This window comes from Brachyhypopomus gauderio, chromosome 4 (assembly GCF_052324685.1).
Source record: "Brachyhypopomus gauderio isolate BG-103 chromosome 4, BGAUD_0.2, whole genome shotgun sequence".
Taxonomy (NCBI): domain Eukaryota; kingdom Metazoa; phylum Chordata; class Actinopteri; order Gymnotiformes; family Hypopomidae; genus Brachyhypopomus; species Brachyhypopomus gauderio.
The window spans coordinates 7,092,114-7,106,168 of NC_135214.1; the positions used below are offsets into that span (position 1 = coordinate 7,092,114).

The 14,055-nt window shown below is 50.1% G+C and overlaps 1 protein-coding gene across 2 annotated transcripts in view; it reads right to left on the reverse strand.

The window, feature by feature from the left end:
- Positions 1–14,055, reverse strand: part of st6gal2a (ST6 beta-galactosamide alpha-2,6-sialyltranferase 2a) — a 39,659-nt gene that overhangs the window by 9,955 nt on the left and 15,649 nt on the right. For both annotated transcript variants that reach the window (XM_077001895.1, XM_077001896.1), the window contains exons 2-5: positions 7,631–7,683; positions 4,480–5,407; positions 1,497–1,594; positions 1,264–1,365 (exon numbers count right to left, since the gene is read on the reverse strand). In XM_077001895.1, the coding sequence (XP_076858010.1) occupies positions 1,264–1,365; positions 1,497–1,594; positions 4,480–5,341 (1,062 nt within the window). In that variant the 5' untranslated portion in view covers positions 5,342–5,407; positions 7,631–7,683. The remainder of the gene's footprint in view (positions 1–1,263; positions 1,366–1,496; positions 1,595–4,479; positions 5,408–7,630; positions 7,684–14,055) is intronic.

Below are 14,055 nucleotides of genomic sequence, written 5' to 3' on the forward strand. Positions count from 1 at the left end.
GCGCCGTTCACAAGTGCTAAAAGATGAACCAGACACATTCCAGCTGAGCAGGCCATGCTGTTAAACTTGAAAACCAATGAAGCGCAGGCAAAGAGAAGGGGGTGTGGAGGAGAGGAGAGGGGGGGAGTGTGTGTGGAGGAGAGGAGAGTGTATGGAGCAGAGGGGGGAGTGTGTGGAGGAGAGGAGAGTGTATGGAGCAGAGGGGGGAGTGTGTGGAGGAGAGGAGAGTGTATGGAGCAGAGGGGGGAGTGTGTGGAGGAGAGGAGAGTGTATGGAGCAGAGGGGGGAGTGTGTGGAGGAGAGGAGAGAGTATGGAGCAGAGGGGGGAGTGTGTGGAGGAGAGGAGAGAGTATGGAGCAGAGGGGGGAGTGTGTGGAGGAGAGGAGAGAGTATGGAGCAGAGGGGGGAGTGTGTGGAGGAGAGGAGAGTGTATGGAGCAGAGGGGGGAGTGTGTGGAGGAGAGGAGAGTGTATGGAGCAGAGGGGGGAGTGTGTGGAGGAGAGGAGAGTGTATGGAGCAGAGGGGGGAGTGTGTGGAGGAGAGGAGAGTGTATGGAGCAGAGGGGGGAGTGTGTGGAGGAGAGGAGAGTGTATGGAGCAGAGGGGGGAGTGTGTGGAGGAGAGGAGAGTGTATGGAGCAGAGGGGGGAGTGTGTGGAGGAGAGGAGAGTGTATGGAGCAGAGGGGGGAGTGTGTGGAGGAGAGGAGAGTGTATGGAGCAGACGGGGGAGTGTGTGGAGGAGAGGAGAGTGTATGGAGCAGACGGGGGAGTGTGTGGAGGAGGGGGGGGGGGTGTGTGGAGGAATTACTCTGCTGTTATTCGTGTGTCTACTTGTGCCTCATGCTGGGGGGGGATAATGTGTAAACCAAACCCTCAGTCTCTGCAGGAAGAGAGAAGCTTGCTTGGGGGCTGATCCCACGAAGCTGAACTGTTCCTGAGGACATGTTCACTTACACTTCCACTCTGTGTGAACGCAGCTCTGCATTTCCTGCTGTTTCCTCAACCACCTCTTAGATCCTGAATGAACAACCCATTCTCCAAGCTGTTGTTACAGTGTGCACACAATCGCCACCCTCATAATTCTACAGGATTTTCACCCAGTTCTGGTAGTTTAGCTTCACTCTTGCCTCTCTGAACAACGGTTCTACACATGCCATCATGCCTGTAAGATATCATCACCTGGCCTTGGGCTTAAGTACACAACAGCATAACAAGATGAGAACAGTGTTCAGCGGTGTCTGCATGCAGTGCTGTGAGTACTCACTTCGTGTAAGTTGACCTTGTAAGGGGCGGGGTCCCACGCCACCAGTGTGACGTTCTTATACAGCAGACTGGTGTTGAAGTGGTAGCTGGGGTTAGCCAGGATCTACACAGGGGTCGAGACAACAGGACAGCAGGCGGGTCAGCACAGGAAACGCAGGACGCCCAACTCGCGCAAGATGATCTTTAAATGTGCAGAAAGAGAGATGTTGACAGAACAGGCAAACATGGCCTCACCTGGGAGTTTATAATGCGTATGGTAGTCTTATTGCCCACATCTCTTTCGTAGCCCTCAGTCGGGGCGGAGTTGAACCTCAGAACGGCGTCGTGGGAATCTGGAAGGGCAAAGCCAACAGTGATCAGTCACCCTCTGGTTTTGTCCACACAAATTCATTTTGAATCGCTGTATCGACATGTTCCCCACGCTTCGATAACGCTGCATAAAAAGCACCAAAGAACACAAATAATTAGGCTGTCGTGATTTCCAAATGAAAACTTGAGCAAAGCTGCGTCCCAAAGAGATTCTCCCCTAATCAGTCCACAGCTGCCTTCAACCTACAGCGCTCACGGGCGTCATTGGCAAACGCCTAGTCACCGTGTTGATGTAGATCACATTAATATTTTCTTAGCCCTCAGGAAAAGCTGTTTGTTATGTGCACTGAATGAATTACATGAGGCAAAAATTCAAGGCTTACTGGAACATTCTGTTTAGTCAGAAGACCAATTCAACCTGTCGAAATGTACATGCCAAAAGCTGCACAAACTCTATTTTTTTTTGTCAGGCGAAAACCAAAAGAGAGGATGGTTAAGAATGGATGACAGATAGACAGCTTAGTCAAAGAAGACCTTCTTTCACGTTTCATGGGTTTTGCTGGATAAATACACGGGCCTTTTTCTCAGCTAGATACAAAAATATGAACCCAGCCTGTCCACAACAGTAATGGACGAGCATTCAACATTCCCACGGTGTTTAAGCACAGTCCAACTAATCCTGCCTGTATATTAATATCAGCACATTAAGGTTTACTGTTGAACCTTCGTGTGTAGCAAACCTCAAACCAGCGCCATCTAGTGACCAATGTCTGAAATGCGATTGTGAATTCAAATGACTAAAGATTGAACTGCACAGGCTGAAACAGCACAGGGGAAGAAAACCCTGCATGATGGAGAGAGCTTCAGTCCCCACAGTTCAAGAGCTCGTTCTCCGCCGGACCTGCGACGTGGCGGGAATAACCGCTCACATATGGGCAGCGCTGGACTCTCATCAATCAACTGTGCACACGCAGGTCTCTGGCATTCGCCAGCTGGCAGTCTTATATAAACACTGAAAATGTCACTCTCGGACTTTGTTTTCAAAAAGAAAATATCAATAAAAGAAAAAAAAAAGAATGGAGGCAGAATGCAAATGAGTCAAATTATTTTTAATTATTTCTTCTTTGGCCACTAGGTGGTAGAAGATGACCGAGGATGAACTTGGAAAAGCGTCAACTGTCTATGGAAATGAGTGATGCTAATGTTTACAATATTAGAGGCAATGAAGTTTGAAAGTGATTACAGTAGTTGCCAAGTGCGTACACGCAGTTCAGCGATCTAGACCGTCATGAGGACCACATCTTTGTTAGACCCAGTCTCTCTCTCTCTCTCTGTACACTCATTGGGAGTATTGGCATGTCTGCTCTTGGCTATGGCATGATTTCTCTGGCTCTTTCTGTCCTGTCCTTGAATGGTTTTACATTCACGAGGGCCAGTATGCTGGCTGCAGCGATGGGAAATGTCTGGACACACAGTCCAGTTCCTGGGAGAGGGCCCGACAGGACACAGACGGCTCAGTCTGGCCTTATACATGTGTGCATCGCAGTCTAATGTGACTACAGACACTGAAGTGGGTGTGGCCAAAACTCAATCAGCTGGGGCTCCTTCCTGTCAATTTAGGCCTTTAACAAAGAGACATGGATATACAAAGACGGCCCCTCTCCCAACCTGAATCTTTACGTGTAACCGGCTTGTACACAACAACGTACACAGAGCGAAACTTCGAACTTCGACAAATTTCTCCCTCCATTTTTCTTTCTTTCTTTTTAAACAAATTGCTGGACTAATATAAGGAGGCAAAAAAGATGCTTCCTTAAACTGCTCCCCCACCATTGTACACAGGAACAATGGGAGCTGGGCTGTCACCATGGCAACTCCTTCCCTTCCATTGCCCACTGAAACGATACTCTGCCAGCAGGGATGCCGGAGCGGTCCGGATCTGGGCTCGGCCCACAGACCCTGGCCATTACATAATGGCGAAAGGGTGTGAGGATCCCACATTCTGAGGCGGAGCAACGGGCATTGCTATGGAAACAGAAAACCCCTAAAGAACCCCAAGGGAAGATAGAGGATCAAGAGCAAAAAGAAAGAGGGGGGGAGAGAGAGAGTAGAAGACGAGTAGAAAAGGGAGAGCAGACGCCCAGAGGGACGGAGTCCAGCGGAGGGGCAGAGAGGACCAGACCTTCTGACCTCAGATCCTGTGAGCTGGATGAATTCCAAGTTAGCAGTCTAAAGTTGCGCACACGGGCAGATAATCTGAAATAATCCCATGCGCTGCGTTTCATGCAGAATCACAGGAGATCCTTTGCCAGAGGGCAGGCATGCATGAACTCCAACAGCTGCAGGACCACCACTCATCCTTTCATCTCACGCCCCCCAGAACCCCCCCAGGACCCCCACAAGACCCCCTCCATGTGCTCTGGGGTGGGGGTGGTCAAACGAGCCTCTCTCTGTAGATGAATGTTCACAGACCTCTATGATTGTAAGTTTCAATGAACTCTTTTCATATTGTTTGTATAAAATTATTCGTTGAATTCCTTAAATTTAATTCCTGTAACATTACAGAAACAATTACGAGTTATGAATAATTTTACATTGAGTTCTATACTAGTCCTCTACATAGTGTAACACAAGGGTGTTGGCCTTGGAAAAAGATTTTTTTCTACCACCTATTTTATCAAAACCCATTCTGCGTTTCTAAAGACTACCTGTCTATAGCACAAATTAATGTGTGTGTTCTGCCTGCACAAACATATGAATACAAGGCTTTGGATAAACTTTATTGAGGATACAGCAGGATACATTTCCTGCTTCTCATAATTCCACAGAGCTGTGACAGCTGTTACCACACCTGTTTATATTAACGCACAACCCTCCCCGACCTGGACGGACCTCCCTCCATACTCACCGATCTCTCTGCCCAGGCCCGAGTGGAGAATGGCACCGGCCGAGGTGACTACGGCACAGGAGCGGAAGCCCGACCCGTACAGACCCTCCAGGGGGGAGGAAGGGACGATCTCCCTCCAGCCCAGCGTGGAGAAGGGCAGCTCGGACCCGTCCAGCGTCCGGACCCCGCCTCTCTTCTTCAGCTCGCACAGCACCTGCTTGCTACTCTGCCTGGGCTTCCGGCGCCCCCTGTAGGCCACGCCGTGCTTGTTGGAGCTCAGGTAGTCCTTCATGGCCCTCTGCAGCCGCGGGCTGAGCATCCCCAATGACACGCTCCCCTTCCACAGGCGATGCACCACCGACTTGGATTTAGAGGAGTAGTACTCGTCCAGTTCGGAGTCGTCCAATCCGTCGGCCGCCGCCCGCCTGGGCGTGAAGCTCCTCTCTTCCTCCTCCCCTCCCGCCACTTCCTCTTCCTCTTCATCCTGGAAATCTCCTCGTCTGCTCAGCTCGTTGGTCACCACACCCGAGCGCGAACCCACATCGTGGGTGCCGACGGCAGACCAGGCAGCCAAGCTCTGGGGGTCGTACGGGTAGGCCTCCAGGCCCAGATGGGCCGCCAAGGGCTCTCCGCTGGGGCTCCGCTCTGGGCCCTGTCCCCGCCGGCCCGAGACTGTAGCGGAGGCGCCACGGCGGTCCTGGTGAGAGCGGGCGTTGCCCTGCACCGAGGTCAGGCGGCGGGTGTCGGCGTGCGAGAGCCCGGCGGCAGAGTGCGGTTCGTCCACGCGCGACTCCATGAAGTAGGAGAAGACCGCGAGGAAGAGCAGCACCCAGGTGATCATGAGGCCCAGGGCAAGTCGCCGCCATTTCTTCAGACTGGACATTTCCCAGCAGCCTCCTGGGCTCTGGCGCGCGCCACTCCTCAGCCGACGGGAGAGTGCTCACGGGGCCTGTGGGAGAAGCAGGAGGTGGGAGGTCACACGGGAGGTAAAAGGTCGCATGTACCATGGTGTACGTCTTAGAAAGCATTGTTCACTCTCCGTGTCATCACAGCTAGAGCGGCAGCACGAACACAAACCGCTTTGTCAAGAATTAATGCAACAAAAATGCAGCATCCAACACAATAACAATGCTGGAGAAAATAGCTGATAGAAGAGAGAACAAACAGAATGTGTGTGTGGGGGGGGGTATGAGTGTGAGAGTGTGAGAGAGAGAGAGAGAGAGAGAGAGAGAGAGAGAGTGTGAGAGAGAGAGAGAGAGAGAGAGAGAGAGAGAGAGCGAGAGACAGAAACAGACAGACAGAAAGAATGAGAAAGTGTGAGAGAGAGTGAGAGAGAGCTTTAATAGTCCAGGTTGGGTATTGCAGATAGACAGGAACCTCTTTGTTGACTGGTCCTAACTTTACTCACATAAATCCACATTTGAATGAAAACAACTCTGGCCCCTCCAAAGACAACAGGCATTCTTCCTTCTAACCTCCTTCCACATACGCATCCATTAAGTTTACAATAAGCCAAGTGTTTTATTGCAACTGTGAGACCGATGAACCGTCTTGGAATATGTCGAACACAAACACATTACCGTCCGAGTAAACCCTAAATTCAAATCTACAGGGACAAATGAGCAGCCAGGCACCCGAGCCACACACATCAGGCCTTAGATAACTGCCAGTTCTGGGCAGACAGAACCGCTCCTGCCCAAGTGTTGTGGGTGACACTGGTGTGCAACCCCTGCATGCACTGCAGCGCTGGGTAAACTACCAGAACCACACCGCTACAGAGTCAGTGCTGGGTCTGGTCCGCTGCCCCAGACACCGGGCCCTGGTCCTCAAAGTCCCTCCATAACATGATTCATGAGGTTCTGCTGTATTTACAAACAGGTCAGACAAGTGCCTGGTGCACTTCAGAAAGGCCATAAAGTGTCATCTATCTATTCAAAGTTCGTTAGAACCGTTTTATGATCTTGCACATTTAGGTTTATGACTCCAATGTTAAAATAAACTGATACGTTTTCATCTGTGACCACATACTGCAAGATCATATTGTATTCCAGGATGTCAGGTTTTGGAAAACATCATCAAATTAACATGGAATATCATTTATATCGAGAGCTAGAACTTAATATATCAATGAAAAACCTGAGAACTGTACATGTATACTAAATACCATGGAGATTCCTGTAAACCAGTGGTTTAAGATGTAGTGCCCTATTTCAGGATACGTTACTGATTAATCCTGATTATACTCAGGTCACGCTCCTTTAAACACACACTGCTGTCCCATGATGGGTCTTATTCTGCTAAAATGGGAGAAGGAAAACATCAGACATGCAGCACTTCTGTCTAACCACACAGTCTGTGAGCCGAAGGAGCTCCACAGGGGCCCCTGTTCTCCACCCGGCCTGCTCTCCACCCTCTCCACACGGCCTGCTCTCCACCCTCTCCACACGGCCTGCTCTCCACCCTCTCCACACGGCCTGCTCGCCACCCTCTCCACCCGGCCTGCTCCCCACCCTCTCCACCCGGCCTGCTCCCCACCCTCTCCACCCGGCCTGCTCTCCACCCTCTCCACACGGCCTGTTCCCCACCCTCTCCACACGGCCTGCTCTCCACCCTCTCCACACGGCCTGCTCGCCACCCTCTCCACACGGCCTGCTCGCCACCCTCTCCACACGGCCTGTTCCCCACCCTCTCCACACGGCCTGCTCTCCACCCTCTCCACACGGCCTGCTCGCCACCCTCTCCACACGGCCTGTTCCCCACCCTCTCCACACGGCCTGTTCCCCACCCTCTCCACACGGCCTGCTCTCCACCCTCTCCACACGGCCTGTTCCCCACCCTCTCCACACGGCCTGTTCCCCACCCTCTCCACACGGCCTGTTCCCCACCCTCTCCACACGGCCTGCTCTCCACCCTCTCCACACGGCCTGCTCCCCACCCTCTCCACCCGGCCTGCTCGCCACCTGGCCTGTTCTCCACCCTTTGAGGGTTTGTTTGTGTGCGACCATATGAAGGGGGTGAGAGACTTCAAATGATTCTCCTTCTGTTAGGATTGTGTGTGTGTGTGTGTGTGTGTGTGTGTGTGTGTGTGTGTGTGTGTGTGTGCTCGCATAGTCAGCACGGGAATAAAAATAAATGCAGGTGACACGAACAGGGAGGAACAAACTAATCTCACCTTAGCTGACTTCTTATTTGCTTGATGGCATTTTTCTACAGCAGCGCCAGGCTCTGAAAATCAAAGCAGAACCAGTTAAAAGTTAAAAAACAAAACCAAATGAAATGCTTTGTAGTGTCATGGTAGTGTCATGGTAGTGTCCTGGTAGTGTCATGGTAGTGTCATGGTAGTGTCATGGTAGTGTCATGGTAGTGTCATGGTAGTGTCCTGGTAGTGTCATGGTAGTGTCCTGGTAGTGTCATGGTAGTGTCATGGTAGTGTCCTGGTAGTGTCCTGGTAGTGTCCTGGTAGTGTCCTGGTAGTGTCATGGTAGTGTCATGGTAGTGTCCTGGTAGTGTCCTGGTAGTGTCCTGGTAGTGTCATGGTAGTGTCATGGTAGTGTCCTGGTAGTGTCCTGGTAGTGTCCTGGTAGTGTCCTGGTAGTGTCATGGTAGTGTCCTGGTAGTGTCCTGGTAGTGTCATGGTAGTGTCCTGGTAGTGTCATGGTAGTGTCCTGGTAGTGTCATGGTTACATAAAATAAAACCAAGTGGAACACACTTCCTAATCCTCTCAGTGTGCCCGAGAAGCCAATATTATATTTAGGAGCGCTTGTGACATCCCCCAATAATTCACCACAGTTCAGGAGGAGTGATGATCATTGCTGGACATCAGCCCCTTCTGTCTCCACAACCCTGAGGGCCATGTGCTGTGGGGGGAGGAACACACACACCCACCCCCCATTTCTAATCCTGCACGGCTCAATGTCAAACAAGCCCGTCTGGACCTCAGACCCTCCCAGATCTACAGAGAGACAACAGCAGCAGCAAGATGTTTCTAAAACGGACAACGTGGTTAGACGAAACCCTGCGCCAAGCTTAGACTACAGCTTACACACGTCACATGTGGGTGCACACATGGAAAACAAGCACGCACGCACCCTGCACACATGCGCGCGCGCACACACACACACACCCCCTGCACGCACGCACACTGCACATGCACGCACCCTGCACATGCACGCACCCTGCACACACACACACACACACACACACACACACACACACACACACACACACACACACACACACACACACAGGCAGCCATGCACACACATGCGCACACACATGCGCGCACACACACGCAGGACAGCTGTTTGAACTCAGTGGCCTTTAATAGTCCCATTCAGATGTTTATTTTGGTCATGGTACATCTGTGGTCGTCTTTACATTTAATAATTATTCATATCCATATACAGTTTTGTGCACACATCTTTGTGCACATATGCAAGTAATATATGCAAATATGTATTTGTCTAGACATCTAGTGTTTTTCAAGTAAAACACCGCAGAGCACAAACAAGAAATAATAAAACATCTGTGCCAACAACACTTAAACAATAAAGACACACACAGCTCATTATTGAGGCCCGTCAGGCAAAGCAGCCAGCACCACCTGCATTAGTGTCTGGGCCATCAGATCTTTAAGAGTGATTACGGGTTTAAATTCACAAAAGCGCTAATAAGATGTAGGCTATGTCTTTCCTACAGAGTGGGTGGAGTAGTCCCACCCTTAACTCAACTGAGGCAGCGTGGGACTTGGACAGGAGAGGAGAGTTAAAATCTGGACCTGGACAAAATGTCCCATTGTGTCTCTGGTAAACAAATGCTCACTGACTTCAAACAACTTTTCTACAAACAACTTTCTATTTTTTGGACTTCTGTGCAGTGGTATAACTATACATACAAATGTGTTTGGGTGATATCTGCATGTGGGCGTGTGCATATAGCACAGGATTTCCACTCCAGTGACCGCTGAAGTGCCCCAGATAGTCGGGTAGGCAAAGTGCTTTTTCAGAGCTTTTCAGAGAAAATGATGACTGGATGCAAAGAAAAACACACAAGCGCCCAGCCGTGAGTGTGGACCCCCAACGCTGCCCGTCAGTGAGGGAGGAGCACAACAACACCTCCATTCTGAGACTCACAGACAACCAAATATCAAAACCTCAAAATGAACCTATTCGCTCTAACTATTTAAATGTTTTTTTCACAATGGCTCATGTGCTTTCTGAAATCATTTTGGGTTAGGTGTTAGGGCTACGACACCAGTAGTTCTTTTTTTATTTTTTTTAATTTACCGTAGTTTGGGGACTTTAAAGAAATTTTCCATTGTACATGGAAGTGTCATACCACACTTGAGCTGTGATGAATGCTTCAAGTCGAGGTTTGGTCATGTTTTTATACCAGTTGCAGCATAAGGAAGGATGTGGTAACTGCCATGTCTCGCAACTATCTACCCATGTGCCCAAGTGCCTTTGCGTTACTTGATGCTGGTGTGTCTCCCCAGACTTGTCTTCCCCAGACACGAGTCACACCCCTGACCCCATAATCCCTGATCAGTCCCCCCCCCCAGACATGAGACACGCCCTTGACCTCCATCCCATGTCCAGTTTGAACTCGCCCAGCCAATGCTGCTGGCTGAACACGAGGGTCACGTCTCCTACTACCCCCACATGACCGTTCTAGAACATTCCCTCATATTTGCTGCACTCACAGTAGGACCAAAAGCTGTTTGGCCAGAACGCACCCACTGCCTTTGAGTCCCTCCGCACTGGCTCAGTGCAAAGCAAAGCCCCTTCAAAGATTAAAGGCTCTCTTATCTGACAGTCCCGAGACTGGCGTCCGTCCAGGCACCGACTGGCTGTGCTCCACGTTTATACTGTTCCATTAAACACGACCGTCTGTGGCCTCTACTTTACAGCACAGCCCCTCCCTGGCCTCCGCCAATGTCCCATAGACAAGCGTGATCTTGGGAGTGGACGTGACCGTCTCTGTCGACGTGCTCAGGACACGGCAGACACGCACACCAAGCTCTGCATCCATTATGCTGGAGTAGTACCTTAAATAAACCAGCGTGTTTGTGTAGCTTACACAAATAAAAGCAACCATCTGGATGCCAAAGGCAGTGAGGAAGGGGTGACATCTCGCAGGGGTCTTCCTTTACGTAGCCCGGTGAATAAATGTGCTTTTGGAAATCAGGAGAGGGAGGGGGTGTGGGGGAGAGGGAGGAGGTGGGTCAGAGGGTGGAGGTAGGGGAGAGGGTGGAGGTGGGGTGGAGTGAACACGGCTGTGGGGCGGGTGGGACGGAAGCACCTTGTGAAAGATATCAGCTCTGTGGCTGAATTCACGCCCTCCCTCCAGCGCCATTTCATCACATCCATTACTCACTCCTTTGGTCAGATCTCGCTCCACACAGTAAATGGAATAATATGTGGTAAACAGAGGCCGAATCTGAAACCGCCGCCCGAGGACCTTTTGGGGGGAAATTCCCCCCCCGTCCCCCGGTCCCACTTCTTCTGATGAGCTCTCCAGTACACGAAGTGTCTTGAAGTCTCGTCAAGCGGTTAAGTGAGAGGTGGAATGATTTCCAGTCCCCCGAGCACGAGAGGCCTCAGGGCACTGGAGGACGTAAGCGGATATTAGTTTTCATCCATTTTGTCACAGGAGGAAAGGGAGCGTAAAGCATTCGTCTGAGGAGCCAATCAGCAAGCTCGCCTCTTCGTAGCTTAGCGGGCAGGCGAGAGAGGCGGGGCAGCGAGCGGCCACGGCGACCTATTAAGCTCATCCGGGGTAATTACGGAGGACCCTCTGGGGACGAGGCGGCGTGCAACGTCCTCCGACGGCTACTCTCGGACACTTTGGCTTTTTAAAAGGATGAAGAGCTTGAAATAGAACTTTGGCATCAGAACGTAACGGGTCCCAGTAAGACGCAGGACGCCAGAACACGCACGCCGCTCTGCAAGCCCTGCGCTGAACCGGGTTCCTGTGGGCAGAGCGTTGGGGATGCAGAGCCCTCTCAGTTCAAAACCACGGCTTGCACAGCTGTATCTTGCATCTACATCTTGATCTGCCGAGAGATTGTGATAGTGTTGCACATTTCTATTATGTTTTCTGATCAAGGTTTGAGTGGAGTAAGATTGGTGTCACGCCCAAATGAACGGACGCTGCCCTAATGCCACCGTGCATGCATGAAGGAAACAGAAGAAGAAGTGTGACAGATCAGTGGAACGCCTTGATCTGGGAGTGATTTCAAACCAGCACAGGCTGCCATCAAAAGCACTACCATAATAGTGAACGCTACACCGCATGTGTAATCTCAGCACAAAGAGGGCGAAGTTCTAAAATACCAAATAACACCTAAAACACTTTTAAAAAGCAGTAATAAATAATCAGTTATATCTGAGCTGCATGCTAACATAAGGTAATGAGTCGATGATGATCGTTGGGTAACAAATGTGGAAAGCAGCAGTAACATGGTTCATGTTTGATGGATAGTAACTAGTATTATAAAACAGTCGATATCACTCTAGCGTCACGTTGGCTGGTTAAGGTTGGCTCAGCAAACAGCCAATAATCGTCCTTTCAAAACCATCAGTGAGCCGTTGTCATTCATTGATTGGAACTACATTACGTGAGGTACACGGGAGTGTGGGGCTCCCGACAGACACGTTCACTGTACCGTGATGGCGGGGGGGGGGGGGGGGGGGGGGGGGGGGGGGGGGGGCTGAGTGTGGAGGGGCTGTGTGCCATTATGCACTCATGCAGTTCTGCGAGATGCTGGGATAAGGTGGTCATCTGAAGCACGGACAGGTTTCGATCGAGCAGACAATGAATGTTATTAGCTTCCTCCTCTGGGTGGCCAACCTGCCAAATGCTCGTTTGATGGCTATCATCAAAAAATCATTTCAAAAATGTGCGACACAGGATTTCAGAAGATAGTGTGAGGTTTTCAGAAGCTCTTCTAACCCCCCATGAACCAGCCATTGTCCAACACCGTACACAAAGATCACATCATTATATGCAGCTACACAAGACTCCAAGTGTTCCCACACTAAACATCTGCCTCTCCACTGGAGACGTCACACACGGCAGCGTCACTTGTCACAGACATCCAGACCATTGGTGACAGAAGCTGATGGTGACCTCCCTGAATCGCCCACTAGTCCTGGGAGAACTCGGGCACAGATGAATTTACCGTGAATCCTAGCGAGAACGCAAAAGAGCAACATGGGACATGCATCTGAGCTGACTGTTAAACTGAAGCGTTTCAGAGCCGACTATGAAAATGTAAAACGCTGGAGAGGTTGCGCCTGTTCATGAGAGAACACACATAGTGGTCTTGGAGTTTGATGCAAAATCTGACATTCAACGTATTCATGAAATAAAAAAAAAAAGACTATAAAAAAGAACGTGTTTATTCAGCGAGGTGAAGTGAGACCAGAGTGGTTCTCCTCTGCCTTCAGGAAGGCGAGCTGAGCCGGCTACTGTTAAATGTGTGTCAGCACGATGCATTTCTGAACTCTGATGTGTAACGCCTTATTAGTTTGATCATTCATGAGGTTTATTTATTCCTATTCATTATGACTGCACCAATGTGAGCTGTTCAAAATTAGGAATTACAAACGGGTTTAATGTGGCTCTGTGCACCCAACCACCTGATAGTACAAAGGCACACAGAGTAAATGAAATGAGAAAAATGGTTGCAAACAAGAAAACAAATGCAGCAAAATCACTGAAGCTCTGCTACAGACACGCAGTGTCCCTTCATTTGAGTAGTGAGCCACATGTACTGGACACAGAGGACAGGACACTGCAGTGTAGGGACATGAGTCACTAAAGATAATCACACCGGCATTTAAATTCTTGTCATATCGCTCTTTCCCAAAACAGTACCACACAAAAGCCCACTCATAATTACATAAAGCATCATTCAAGTGCACTCAAACGGAATGAAGCACGCTCAAGCACACTAACCGTACAAGACGACTGAAGAGACAAGACTCTAAAGCAGCATCTTGGTTTTTCATTTCTGAAGGTCAGTGCTGGACTTTCGCTGGTGTCCACAAATCAAGGAAATTGTTTTGGCACTCTGGTTTGGTTTTTGGCAATGGTACAGTCCGTCACCCTTACGATGGTACATTCCAGCAAGCACTACACAGACTCAGAAAAGGGCAAGGTGAGCATTATGAGGTCAAGCAACAGGGAAGCCAGCACTGGCACAAATGCCCAGCTGTGAGTTATTCTAAGGTGAGGCTGTGTGTGTGTGTGTTTTGTCCCTCCAGCTTTCCTCAACATGCTGTGCTGGTTTTATTTTCAACCAGCATGTTATCTACGCATTATTAAATATTTACCTTTTCCAAGAAATCTCCTGTTCATATAATGAGGCATTGCTGTGAATCACCACTGGCTTCCAAAAATCAGAACCCACCCTGAGCTCAGTGAAAGGTTTGCATGCCGTGTTCTTATCACTGTAGGCATCCAATTGTGTTGACCTTGCAGGTACCAGGAAACTGATCTCATCCCATCCATGTGGTAATCAGTCAGCCTGGAACCGCCTTGGAGAAACAGAGGCAGTTTGGGGGGGTGGGGGGGGGGGGTGGGGGTTTATT